General features: G+C 44.1%; 1 protein-coding gene and 1 long non-coding RNA gene across 3 annotated transcripts in view; one reads left to right on the top strand and one right to left on the bottom strand.

Annotated features, from left to right (window-relative positions):
* LOC143832485 (uncharacterized) overlaps positions 1 to 3,729 on the top strand; it is a 172,868-nt gene extending 169,139 nt beyond the window's left edge. For both annotated transcript variants that reach the window (XM_077326985.1, XM_077326986.1), the window contains one exon: positions 3,500 to 3,729. In XM_077326985.1, the coding sequence (XP_077183100.1) occupies positions 3,500 to 3,723 (224 nt within the window). In that variant the 3' untranslated portion in view covers positions 3,724 to 3,729. The remainder of the gene's footprint in view (positions 1 to 3,499) is intronic.
* The window catches only part of LOC143832491 (uncharacterized), a 103,826-nt gene that overhangs the window by 67,914 nt on the left and 21,094 nt on the right, over positions 1 to 14,818 (bottom strand). The window lies entirely within an intron of this gene.

Below are 14,818 nucleotides of genomic sequence, written 5' to 3' on the forward strand. Positions count from 1 at the left end.
TGGAGATTGATAGGGGAGACATGAGGGAGAGGTGTGAAAGCAAAAGGAACTGACCAAAGCAATAAAGGACTGACTAACCAAAGGATTGACTAATAGATCACAAAGCTACAATTAATCATAGAATCATAGAATCATAGAGTTGGAAGGGGCCATACAGGCCATCTAGTCCAACCCCCTGCTCAACGCAGGATCAGCCCTAAGCATCCTAAAGCATCCAAGAAAAGTGTGTATCCAACCTTTGCTTGACAACTGCCAGTGAGGGGGAGCTCGCCACCTCCTTAGGCAGCCGATTCTGACTGTGAAAATTTTTTTTCCTGATATCTAGCCTATATACTTGTAGTTTAAACCCATTACTGCGTGTCCTCTCCTATGCAGCCAACGGAAACAGCATCCTGCCCTCCTCCAAGTGACACCCTTTCAAATACTTAAAGAGGGCTATCATGTCCCCTCTCAATCTCCTTTTCTCCAGGCTGAACAAGTCCCTCAACCTATCTTCATAGGGCTTGGTCCCTCGGCCCCAGATCATCTTCGTCGCTCTCCTCTGTACCCTTTCAATTTTATCTACGTCCTTCTTGAAGTGAGGCCTCCAGAACTGCACACAGTACTCCAAGTGTGGTCTGACCAGTGCCGTATAGAATGGGACTATGACATCTTGTGATTTTGATGTGATGCCCCTGTTGATACAGCCCAAAATGGCATTTGACTTTTTTACCGCTGCATCACACTGCCTGCTCATGTTTAGTTTACAATCTACAAGTATCCCAAGGTCTCGTTCACACACAGTGTTACCTAGAAGCGTATCCCCCATCCAGTAGGCATGCTTTTAATTTTTTTTACCCAGATGCAGAACTTTACACTTATCTTTATTAAATTGCAACTTGTTCTCATTTGCCCATTTTTCCATTGAACTCTGTCTCCATCTTCCGGAGTATTTGCAAGTCCTCCCAATTTGGTGTCATCTGCAAACTTGATGAGTAGTCCCTCCACCCCCTTATCTAGATGCACCGAGCCCTGAGGTACCCCACTACTCACCTCCTTCCAGTCTGATAAAACACCATTGACAACAACTCTTTGAGTGCGGTTCTCTAACCCAGTGGTCCCCAACCTTTTTATCACCAGGGACCACTCAACGCCGGGGACCACTCAACGCCTTTTACTGAGGCCGGTGGGGGGGGGGGTAGTTTACTCCTCTACTCTCAACCACTGCCCTAGCGCTCTCTGATTGCTATGGTAATGTTTAAACATCCCTTCAAAATAAGATACAGACACGCCACAACCATGAAGTGTGTTGTAAAGGGCTGGGGGGATGAAGTAAAGGGCCGGGGGGGGGGGAGAAGGCGTCCTTCGGGGCCCACCTCCAATTAGTTGAAGGACCACATGTGGTCCGCAGCCCACAGGTTCGGGATCGCTACTCTAACCAATTCCCTATCCACCTATCTGAAAATCCAGATTGCACTCCTTCAATTTATCCATCAGAACATGGGGAACCTTATCAAAAGCTTTACTAAAATCCAAATAAACAACATCAACCGAATTTCCACGATCCAGCAAACCTGTTACTTGGTCAAAAAAGGAAAGCAGGTTGGTCTGGCAGGACCTGTTGGAGACAAATCCATGCTGACTTCCCTGGATCACCAAATTGTCCTCCAGATGTTTGCAGATCGCTCCCTTTAATATCTGCTCCATTATCTTCCCCACAACAGAGGTCAGACTCACTGTTCTGTAGTTTCTCGGGTCATCCTTCCTCCCTTTTTTGAAGATCGGAATAATGTTTGCTCATGGCAGAAGCATAGCATTCTGACAGGGACTCTATTTGGGAGCTGCCTCAAAGTGGAATTTTTAGGTTCATACCCATTCCTATCCTCATCCATTATTCCTCTTAATATTTCTAAAACAGCTTTGGGGGTGGAACGAGTCCAGCGTGTCCGAGTTGGAATAGGGCCAACCTGCTATGGCTCCTGCTGTGAGGGAAAGAGAGAGACAGATAGAGACAGCCGCCCCAAACTGATTACCTGATTACCTCCTATGGCTCCTGCTGCGATAGAGAGATCTGCACCTGCCAGTCTCCCCTTGGTCCTAGTGCCCATTTCATCCCTGCAATGGACTATCATGCTAGTATATTATATTTATGTAATGAGTAGTTCCTGTTTCATTTGATTTTGCCACATTAGCCTAGAAAATATGCCTGCTCATCAGCAGGTCCATCAGCAGAGCCAGAACTCCAGAAGCACTCTCACTGTGACCCCTAACCACCAAGAAGACAGAGCATCACTATCCAAGACATAAGAACATAAGAGAAGCCATGACATATCAGATCAAAGGCCCATCCATTCCAACACTGTGTCACACAGTGCCCCAAACCCAGTGGCCATCAGAAAGTTCCCCCAATAGGGCCAGAACTCCAGAAACTTTCCCACTGTGTTGCTCTTCAAGTACCAAGAATACAGAACATCCCTGCCCCAGGCATAAGAATATAAGAGAAGCCATGTTGGGTCAGGCCAGTGGCCCATCCAGTCTAGCACTCTGCGTCACACACTGGCCAAAGCCCAGGGGCCATTATTAGGCCTATCAGCAGGGCCAGGACTCCAGAAGTACTTCCCCCTTGGTTAATTTTCAGTGCAGGAACTCTGGGGGTTTGTAATTCACATGGCTTTCCCTGTGTGGTGCAAGTGCTTCTGATGGCCCTTGGGATTTGGCTACTGTTTGACACAGTCTGGTGGACTGGATGGGCCACTGGCCTGATCCAACATGGCATCTTTTTTGTTCTTACAACTGGAGAAGTGATGCATTCATTCTTGATGCTTGGGAAGCAACAGTGGGAGGGCTTCTGGAGTTCTGGCTCTGCTGGTAAAACTCTGATGATACCTGGGATTTGGTGACTGGACTTATCCATCATGGCCTTTCTCATGTTCTTATGGTTAGCTGGCAGCCCATCTGATTAATATTCTCAGTCAGGAGGTGGCTAGCTTCTGCAAGGCTACACTGCATGGAGGCCAGGAGGAAGAAGCTGCAGCCAGGCTGAAGGCTTCTGGTGAAGGAAGGATGCCTTATTCTACCCAGAGAGGTCCAGCCCCCTTGCTCAGGCTTCATCCACAGCTTCTCGCATTCACATCAGGCACCTTTTCCTTGAAGAAGATTAAACAGCCAGTCAGCCCAGAGTGCAGGTATTGTTATGTTCATGAAGGAAAGGAGATCAATTTGTACTTCTTTGAGATTGCCAGCCCCCTCTCCCCCCAGAAGTTGGCATCTCTAGCAATGTGTGAAAGTCAAAAGTAGTTGGGGGATATATTAAACAATATTAACATTTTTTGTCTAATATTTGAAGTATTCCATAATAGATACACCTCTGAATGTCTGATATTTTACTGCTACCATCAGGTCATTCACTAAAGGTTTTTCATAAATTATTGTCTTTCATCTTTCATTATTGCCTGTTTATTGTAACTGTATATTACAATAGATTTTCTTTATTTTACTGTGGTTGCTGTTTTCTTTAAAGAACTTCAAAGCAAATTCTGCTATCCGTCTTGGATATACTTCAGTGGACGTTGTTATTATATTTCTACATTTGGTCAGCTGAATAACAGTGAGGCAGAGTATATGTGCAGCCGATTTAAAGGAGGTCAGCTCTTAGAAATAAACTCCACTTACAAAAAGGTCAGTGGCCAAGGTACACTACAGTTAGACAAAGAAACCATAATTCCTAAGGGGACCAGATTTTAACATAGGTAAAGAGGGACACCATTGACTGGGGGGGGAGGGTCTTGCTTAAAAATGTGGTCTATATGGAGCAACAAAAAGTTTCATAGAACACATAGAACACAAAAATAGTATTGTAATATATTTTTTAAAATTTCAACATAAGTACAATTTGCCAGGTACCCCCAGATGTCCCTCCAAAAGTGGGACAATCTGGTCACCTTACCTCTCTGCCACACATTTCAGATGGCAGTTGGGTTCTGATCCATTCCTTCCTGAACCCTAAAAAGTAACTCTACAGTGAAGGTAGAGTTGAGAAGTAATTAGATTCTGATCTTCCCATTGTGGAAAAGAGAATGGAAAATGATAGTTCTCTTCCCTCCACTATAACATGGGCAAAAGAAGAAGAGTTGGCTCTTATATGCCACATTTCTCTACCTGAAGGAGTCTCAAGGCGGCTTACAGTCGCTTTCCCTTTCCTCTCCCTACAACAGACACCCTGTGGGACAGGTGAGGCTGAGAGAGCTCTGATATCACTACTCGGTCAGAACAGCTTTATCAGTGCTATGGTGAGCCCAAGGTCATCCAGCTGGCTGCATGTGGAGGAGTGCAGAATCAAACTCAGCTCACCAGAAACTCGGCTCTGCAGTCCTAACCGCTACACCAAACTGGCTCTTAGTGACAGAAGCAATGCTTCATATCTCCCTGTTGCAGAATGGGGAGAAGAAAGATCCAAGCTGTGTCAGTACAGAATCAATATTTTAATTCTCCTCACTGCAAAAGGAAAAGATTCTCTCTCTCTCTCTCTCTCTCTCTCTCTCTCTCTCTCTCTCTCTCTCTCTCTCTCTGCATTCCAAACCATCTGCTTGTTTTTTCTGCAATATATTTATTTTCCCCACTCCCAACCAAAAGCTTGGTCTGGCAAGAACAGGAGCAATTCTTAGAGAGACAAGCTTCTGGCCCAAACAGCATTAATGTCATCTGCCCAGAACCTGCTTAGGATCTCTGGCCCAAAGTGGGACTGACCTCAACTGGAGCCAGGGCCTCCTCAGCCTTAGTCTCAGCTTGGTAGAAAGCTCAGCTTAAAGAGATCTTAGCCCTGGGGCCCTCACCAGTTCTGCAGGGCCTGCAAAACAGAGCTGTTTCACTAGGTCTATGATTGAGGCCCAAATAGACCATCAAGAAGTGCTGGTGTCACTGCTGAAACAGAGGGAGGATCCGCCATTTTATTATTATTATTATTTAATTTTTAGACCGCCCTTCTCCAAATAGGTCTCAGGGCGGTTTACAACATAAATAGTTAAAACACAATAAAATCCCCATAAAAACCCCAATTAACATCAGCAAAAGTTATATAACATATAGCGGCGGTGGTCACAATTCTGATCTAGTTCAGCCTGGTGGAGAGAATAATATTCAGAAGAGGGTGGCACCAATACAATAGATCTAACAATGATCTCGATGTTAGAGATCTCAATATTGTCCTTCTCAAGGACTGAACTCCCCCCAAAACAAATTAGTTAGAGGCTGCTGAAATTTATTTTAAAAATTAATGTTTTATTGATTTATATTAATTTTATTGTGATTGCTGTTGAATCATGTTGCCATCTTCCCTGAACTACTCAGGAGGGGCAGGCTACAAAAATAAATATTTGATTTTTTAAATTTGATTTCGTCCCCAGCTACATCTGCTGCATTTCATCAACTCTGGCATGCAGCTAATTTTCCAGGATGGGACATCAGAAGAATTTGGCTTTTATTTGTTCTCCACAAGCTGGGAGTGAGCTCTGACAGTGGCATACCTAGCCTATTTGGAGGCTTTTCTTTGCTGTTAAGTCACTAATAACTTATGGTGACCCATAGGGGCCCCATGGGTGCTCAGAGGTGGTATGCAACTGCCTGCTGCCACATTGGCCCTGCTTAGCTTCTGAGATCTGATGAGATTAGGCTAGGCTGGGGCTATCCAGGCCAGGGCCCCTCCTCAACATGACAAAATTATTTTCAGCAATAATCATGAAATAGAACAAACAATAATAAGAACTAGAAAATAGGTTCAGGTGAGTAGCTGTTTTGGTTTGAAGTAGCAGAACAAAGTCTGGTCTTAAAAGTGCCACTGGACCCAAACTGGGTTTCAATAGCCAGAAAGTCAGGCAAACAATGAAAACATTATTTTATTTAACTTTGTATATATAATTATGCCAGTAAAAAAAGATGTAAATTCCAACAAGCTATTCTATCATGAAAGCCAGCATGGTGTAGTGGTTAAAGTGTAGGACCAGGATCTGGGAAATCTACATTTAAATCCCCACTCTAGCCCTCACCTTGATAGCCCCAGGATAGGCTGATCTCCTCAGAGCTTAGACCTGTTGTTGTTAGGTGCGAAGTCGTGACTGACCCAGGAAATACTATCTCCATTTCTTCCCCATCTATTTGCCAGGATTTGAGAGGGCCGGATGCCATGATCTTTGTTTTCTTGATTTTGAGTTTCAAGCCAACTTTTGCATTCTCCTCCTTCACCTGCATCAACAGGCACTTTAGTTCCTTTTCACTTTATGCCATTAGAGTGGTATCATCTGCATATCTGAGGTTGTTGATATTTCTCCCTGCAATCTTGATCCCAATTTGTGACTCCTCTAACCTTGTATTTCTCATGATGTGCTCCGCATACAAGTTAAATAGGCAAGGTGACAGTATATAGCCTTGCCGAACTCCTTTCTCAATTTTGAACCAATCAGTGATTCCATGCCCGGTTCTCACTGTTGCATCTTGACCTGCATATAGATTTCTCAAGAGACTAATAAGATGCTCTGGTATTCCCAGCTCTTTAAGAACTTGCCACAATTTGTTGTGCTCCACACAATCAACGGCTTTAGCATAGTCGGTGAAGCAGAAGTAGATGTTCTTCTGGAACTCCCTAGCTTTCTCCATGATCCAGCGTATGTTGGCAATTTGATCTCTAGTTCCTCTGCCTCTTTGAAATCCTGCCTGTACTTCTGGAAGTCCTCGGTCCACATATTGCTGGAGCCTAGCTTGTTGGATTTTGAGCATAACTTTGCTAGCATGAGAAATGTGTTCAATGGTGCGGTAGTTTGAACATTTTTTGGCATTGCCCTTCTTTGGGATTGGAATGTAAACTGACCTTTTCCAATCCTGTGGCCATTGTTGAGTTTTCCAAATTTGCTGTCATATTGAGTGTAGGACTTTTACTGAATCATCTTTTAAAATTTTGAATACTTCAACTGGAATGCTGTCACCACCACTAGCTTTATTGTTGCTCAGACTTCCTAAGGCCCATTTGACTTCACATTCCAGGATGTCTGGCCCAGGTCAGTAACTACCCCATCGTGGTTATCAGGGATGTTAAGCTCGCTCTTGTATAGTTCCTCTGTATAATTTTGCCATCTTTTAAAAATCTCTTCTGCTTCTGTGAGGTCCCTACCATTTTGGTCCCTTATCATACCCATCTTTGCATGAAACATTCTCTTCATATCTCCAATTTTGTTGAAAAGATCTCTGGTCCTCCCCATTCTATTGTTTTCTTCTATTTGTTTGCACTGTTCATTTAAGAAGGCATTCTTATCTCTCCTAGCTTTTCTCTGGAATTCTACATTCAATTGGGTGAATCTTTCTCTTTCTCCCTTGCCTTTCACTTCCCTTCTCTCTTTAGCTATTTGTAACGTTTCCTCAGACAGCCATTTTGATTTCTTGCATTTCATTTTCTTCGGGATGATTTTAGTTGCTACCTCTTGTACAATGTTGCAAACCTCCATCCATAGTTCTTCAGGCACTCTGTCTATCAGATCTAATACCTTAAATCTATTTGTCACCTCTACTGTATATCCGTTGGGGATATGATTTAGTTCATACCAGAGTGGCTTAGTGCTTTTCCCTACTTTCTTCAATTTAAGCCTAATTTTTGCAATAAGAAGCTGATGATCTGAACCACAATCGGCTCCTGGTCTTGTTTTTACTGACTGTATAGAACAGTGGTTCCCAAACTTACCTGCCTACCGTCCCCTTTCCAGAAAAAATATTACTCAGCGCCCCCTGGAAATTAATTTTTTAAAATCTTCTCTTCTTTTATGCTTTCACCACCCCCTTACAGTTATTCATCGCCCCCAAATGCACCTGTGGCCCATCACACCCCCCCCCCCCGATCGCTGCAGCACCCACCAGGGGGCGATAGCGCCCACTTTGGGAATCACTGGTATAGAACTTCTCAAAAATTGGCTGCAGAGCACATAGTCAATCTGATTTCTGTGTTGACTGTCTGGTGATGTCCATGTGTAGAGTCGTCTCTTGGGTTGTTGGAAAAGAGTGTTTGCTATGACCATTGTATTCTCTTGACAAAATTCTACCAGCCTGTGCCCTGCTTCGTTTTGTACTCCAAGTCCAAACTTCCCTGTTTTCTTGATTATCTTTTGGCTTCCTGCTTTCGCATTCTAATCCCCCATGATGATAAGCGCATCACTTTTTGGTGTTGCTTCTAGAAGGTGTTGTAGGGCTTCATAGAACTGGTCAACTTCATCCTCTTCAGCAGTAGTGGTTGGGGCATAGACCTGGATTACTGTGATGTTGAATGGTTTGCCTTGGATTCGAACTGAGATCATTCTGTCATTTGGGGGATTGTATCCCAAGACTGCTTTTCCTACTCTCTTATTGATTATGAAGGCTACTCCATTTCTTCTGAGAGATTCTTGTCCACAGTAGTATACCTGATAGTCATCTGAATTAAATTCACCCATTCCTGTCCATTTTAGTTCACTGATTCCTAAAATGTCGATATTCAGTCTTGTCATCTCTTGTTTAACCATGTCCAGCTTGCCTTGATTCATGGATCTGATGTTCCAGGTTTCTATGACATAAAAATCTTTACAGCGTCGGACTGTCTTTTCTCCTCCAGTTACCTCCACAATTGAGTATCCTTTCAGCTTTGGCCCAGTCGCTTCATTCTTTCTGGAGCTACTCGTACTAGCCATCTGCTCATCCCCAGTAGCATATAGGACACCTTCCAACCTGAGGGGCTCATCTTCCGGCATCATATTGTTTTGCCTTTTGGAACTGTCCATTTGGTTTTCATGGCAAAGATACTGGAGTGGTTTGCCATTTCCTTCTCCAGTAGATCACCTTTTTGTCAGAGCTCTCAGCTATGATCTGTCCATCTTGGGTGGTCCTGCACGGCATAGCTCATAGCTTCACTGATCTACGCAAGCCCCCTTGCCACGGCAAGGCAGCAATTCTTGAAGGGGATATTAGACCTAAGCAGGGCCAATGTTGAGGCAAAGTACCTCCAAACATTTCTTGCCTTGAAAATCCTACAGGGTTGTCATAAGTGAGCTGTGACTTCATGGCAAAAAAAAAAATCCATTACACTCATGTTCTGAGCAGGCACTTGGGAGGGCTTCTGTTCTCCATTTTGAAGCTCAAAAGCTGACTATCTCAAATATCTATAAGGCATTTTTGAGAGATAACTTTTACTAACCCAAAATAAAGAATCACAAAATAGTGATTGCAAGATTCACCAGAGTGCATGTTAAGAAACACAATATGCTCCAAAGAAGGAACTCCCATCCTCCATTGTTTCCCAAAGACTGAAATCAAAACAGAGAATCTCTTTAGTAGACACTGAAGAGGGGGGCATTTATGCAAGCCAAGCAGAACCTGTGGAATGTACAGTGCCCAGCAAACCCAGTTTCATTGTGGTAATGCCAGCTGATGTAAAGCACAGAATCACAAAGGGGTTCAAAGCCCAACAGAACCAGTCCAGTGTACAGTGCTCATTAAAGCTTTCTGTTTATAATATTCCCATTGGCTTACATTCTGACAGCAAGTAGGATAGGGATGAAAATGTCTTGAGACCAAAAAGTGAAAAAATGTTGGGGGGGGGGGGGGTGGCGCGACAGAAAAAAGTACATGTAGGGAGACAGAAATGAATAAGAGATGCATGGAAAAGAGGGAGAGAAATGTATATAAAGCTTGTTATACCATGCTTCAACACCCTAACTTTACTCTTTGCAAGGTCTGGCTGAGCTGGGTGCAAGGAACGGAAGAGAGAAAAGCTAGACACTTGGAGATATTGGATATCTGCAGTCTGGCAGTTACTGTCGCAGCTATTATGTGCAGGCTTGGTTGTACAATCTGTTAAGCAAGTCTGCTTCAGTCATGGAGAAAAGGCAGTCTAGCCAGTCCAAAAGTGCTGTTTGCTATTATCTGACTTCCCTGCACCCCTAATTACTACATCCAGAACTGCATTTCAAAAAGGAGCTACATTCAGCTGGATGCAGCATGGCATTGGCTTCCTTGAGATGCACTCATGGAACCTCCTCCCCACCTTGGTATGCCACTGGCTTCTGAGCTTCCCCACATACACACTTATAAAACTTAAGTAAGTACAAAGCAGAAGGTAAGGTCAGCTGATGAAGGATCTGAGGCACGAAGCCTGTTCCTGCAAATATAAGCGAACAAGTTGAAGGCTCACTTATTAATAGCCTGCCTGATCATTGTTGGAGAACTGGCAGATGTTCAAACGAATTAATGCAACTTTTAAAAGTATGTGTTTAAGAGCTAATAATTACATGAATGAATGCAACAGAACCTGAAAGTTCTTTTTTGAAAAGCAGCTTTGGAGGGGGACATGCAGTGGAAAAGTAGCAGGGAAAAGGGATGCTTCCTGCTCTAATTACTATCCATCCGTTCATCTTTGTGGTTTCTGTTCAGTCCCACATGGGGACTATGCTTTCATAGGCTGACCATGGAGAGGAACTAGCAAGCTCTACAGAGATGTTACTAGTGCCCAAGACTGCTCTCCCTCTCCTCTATCTTCAGTGTAGCCTTCTCTTCCCAAAGGGTCATATGACAGAGAAAGGGCAAGCACTCTTTTCTCAGTTCTCTTCTTGCTGCAATAAAGAGAAGACATACAATCGCAAGCTACTATAGCAAGCTTCACATTCACCTTGGGTTCGACATTTGTGCACTTGTGAGGACTCTTGGAGCTGTTCTTCTTCACAAACTGATCATGCCTTAGCGTCACCTGAACACTGATAATCTCTGATACCAACCAATATCAACCAGTGCAACAAGGATGAAGAGGGAACTTCAGATTAAGAGCCACTACAAAATACCCTCTGGTTCCCTTTTCCAGTGGTGTTCACCACATAGTGTTACCCACAGTAATTTTCTTCATGGGAACTACCATCTCAATCTTCTGAGTCCGGTATAAAGAAACACCACCCAAAGCTCTGCTGACACAGTGTCACATTTTTCTGACTCAGAAAAGGCCATGGATTGGTGCTCAGAACCCAAGTCAGGAAATGCATACTGCTTTCACCAGCTTATATCGTGGGTGAGCTGTCAGCTCCATTACCCACAGAAGACTTATGCTGAACAAATCATTTGTATGGCTTCAGGTTCAGACTTAAACCTGAAATACCACTCTATAGAGACGAAGTCTCTGGACCCAATAATGAAAGTGGTATACAATCCAGAATCTGGGCCCATGGCTCTGCCATTACTGCAAGGCATACAAGTTATTGCTGTGAACACTTAGTCCAAAACAGCCTTGAAAGGTTGTGTACCCAATTGTCAGTTCCCTGGTGTCCAAGATCCTTATAGATAGAGGACAGCCAAGTTTCTGTTCTGTGCCAATGGACAAAGAGGGCTGCAGACTTGACTTCTTAGGTTGGAAGGTCTACTTATCGGGGTAATGGAACTATGAATGGTGAATTTTACAGCCATAATGGGCCAATACCAGATGCTACTATGGGACAGGATGCTTCAGTTTCTAGACTTACTCCCAGATGAGAAGTCTTTAGCTAAAGTTATATTGTTGGTGGTGGTGGTAGTGTTGTTGTTGTTGTTGTTATATTGACCACTGCTCCCAGACCCTGTCGGCTTACGGCAGTTAAGAAGAAGAAGAAGAAGAAGAAGAAGAAGAAGAAGAAGAAGAAGAAGAAGAAGAAGAAGAAGAAGAAGAAGAAGAAGAAGAAGAAGAAGAAGAAGAAGAAGAAGAAGAAGAAGAAGAAGAAGAAGAAGAAGAAGAAGAAGAAGAAGAAGAAGAAGAAGAAGAAGAAGAAGAAGAAGAAGAAGAAGAAGAAGAAGAAGAAGAAGAGTTAGTTCTTATATGCCGCTTTTCCCTACCCGAAGGAGCCTCAAAGCAGCTTACAATCGCCTTCCCATTCCTCTCCCCACAACAGACACCCTGTGAGGTGGGTGAGGCTGAGAGAGCCCTGATATCACTGCCCGGTCAGAACAGTTTTATCAGTGCCGTGGCGAGCCCAAGGTCACCCAGCTGGTTGCATGTGGGGGAGCACAGAATCGAACCCGGCATGCCAGATTAGAAGTCCGCACTCCTAACCACTACACCAAACTGGCTCTTTGGAGGGGGACATTTATAGTAAAAGCATAAAACCCCATAAAATACAAGGTACAAATACTGGCAGCAATATCCGATCTATGTTTTCCTGACTCAGAAAAGCCCATGGATTGGTGCTCAGAACCCAAGTCGGGAAATATCCAATCTCCCCTGAGCCCCTGGGGAGAGCGGTATATAAATATAAAAAATAAATTAAAAAATAAATAAATATGTCCTCCCCCACACCTATCCATGCCTGACAACACACACACCAATGCCCGGTTGGGGGGGGGGGCAACTCCTGCCCAGATGTCAGGCATATAGGGCCTATACTGGGAGTTACATGATCTTCCTGGCCTGGCCTCAACCAAATGTCTGGCGGAAGAGTTCTGTCTTGCAGGCCCTATGGAACTGTGATAGCTATGTCAGGGCCCTCAAGTCTTCCAGGAGCTCATTCCACCTGGTTGGGGCCAGGACTGAAAAAGCCCTAGCCCTGGTAAAGGTCAGGCATGCCTTCCGGGAACCAGGAACAACCAGCAGATTCATACCCACACAGCAAAGAGCCCTGTGAGGGGCATAAGGAGACAAGCGCTACCAACTAACTAGTAACCAATGCAGCTGCCTCAGGACAGCCTGGATATGGATGACCTCGTGAAGACTCTTGCAGCTGCATTTTGGACCAATTGCAATTTCTGGGTCAGGGATAAGGGAAGGCCTGCATAGAGCAAGTTACAGAAGTCTAATCTGGAAATTACCATTGCATTGACCATAAGTGTGAGGCCGGAAAGCTGACACCAGGTCCCGGCCACATCCCAGGGACAGTGAATGCGCGTGGACATTGAAGTCATCCAGGACTATGATCCTAGGAAACTTCAATGCCCAGGCAGCTGCCGCATGCAACAGACCTACCAGTGATGCATTGGACACATGGTAAACCAACCAAGATAGCCAGGTTCTCGACATATTCCCACCCTAGACCACCGCATTCAACCTCCAGGATTGATGATGCCAGTAGAGCCCTATAGGATTAAGCCTCCTGGACAAGGATCACCACCACCACCCTTCCATGGAGGACTGGTGAAGGACTAAGAACCCAGGTGGGGCCAGATCTTTCAGAGCAACTCTTTCACCATCCTGTACCCAGGTCTCAGTCACATATACCACATCTACCTCATGCCTTGGGAAATAGTCACACAAGGTTGAGGATTGGTTATTGATCGACTTGGCATTGCACAACATCAGAGTCAACTCCACCCTAGCCATCACCCCTTCAAGTCTGGGGATGGGATGGAGATTTGAAGGGCAGCACACATATTAACCAGGACCACAGCTGGGGCCTTTGACCTGCGTATGTCACCGCACCCCTAATATTGAACATCCTGCTATGGTTCTTATGTCAGAGGGCCAAAAACTGGGAAAGTAGCAGTTAAATGCAGCTACATATGTTATCAATTGCTACAGTAGAGCTATGATTCCACAGTTAATTAAAAGGAGATATTCCTTGCTGAGATCCCCAGTCCTCCCATCTGACATCGACATAATTGAAGCCCTCCCCTTTGAGGGCAGGGAGCTCTTAAGCACCCAGAGAGATAAAAGCCTACATCATATCTGAAAGTACAAGATTACAGCAAAGTAATTTGGTATCATTCATCATGCTCAACCAGCAGTATGAATTATTGACCCAGAAACTCCCAAAAGTTTCACTAATCAAGGGAATTTAAGTACTCCAAGTACAGGTACCAGCCACTTCATTCTCTCAACAATCTGTTAGACCTCCCAGAAATCCCAGGGCAGGAGGCAGAACAGAAATATGAATAAGCAACCCTCCAAGTCCCTATGTATCAACAACCTATGGCTTTAAGAATGCTCTGGCAAGTGGTCAAGATCTTCTTTCTGGACAGATTGTCACTGTTCTGTTCAAACTTTATTACAGTTGTTCAGACCAAGTTGTATGAAGTTAATATATAAAAGACCAAAAGAATATGGTCATTTGATATAATGCAATTTAAAACGGATCATAAAATAGAACTTAAAATTATGCTACTTTAGAGCATCGGATTTTTATGGGGGTGGCACAAAACTTAGCCAGCTGAGTTGTCACCTGGGGGGACTCATCACCTAGCAGCCTCTTTGCTCGATCTACATCATAATGTTCTGGCAACTTTTAAAGGAGTGGTTCAATCAAGTTGCTACGAATGTCTACATAAGCAGGGCAGTGGAAGAATATATGCTCTCTTGTATCAATTTTGCCACTCCCACAAAAACATTGTCTTAGTGTAAAGGGAATATTCTTATAGCGATCCTCTACAAGAGCTGAAGGCAAGACGGAGCATCTTGCAAGGGTAAATGCCCTTCTTTGCTTACTTATTACCAGCTGAGACAGATAAGTGGCAGGGGCCAGAACATATCTTGTTTTAACTGGGGCCAAAAAAGTTGGAGCTTTACTCAGGTACAGTTGACGTCCATTGTCTTGTATCCGATGCTTAACTAATGATGCAGCTTGATCATTAGCTAATTTGGATAATAAGTGTATGGAGAAGCCCAGACTTTGGATTCCTCTGTGAACAGCCTTAGTCCAAGAAGATTGGAAGTTGTCATTCAGGATTAAAGAAATCAGCCACATTCCTATTGCTGACAGGCAGGTTTTTTCATGGAGCATTAACATTCCTGTTTCCAGACGCACCATGGAGTTGGTTACACAGCATGGAAGTTGGAGGAGTGCCTGAAGGAATTTAGACTGAACCCTTTCAAGCTTGATAGTATCTGATA

This window comes from Paroedura picta, chromosome 3 (assembly GCF_049243985.1).
Source record: "Paroedura picta isolate Pp20150507F chromosome 3, Ppicta_v3.0, whole genome shotgun sequence".
Lineage (NCBI taxonomy): Eukaryota > Metazoa > Chordata > Lepidosauria > Squamata > Gekkonidae > Paroedura > Paroedura picta.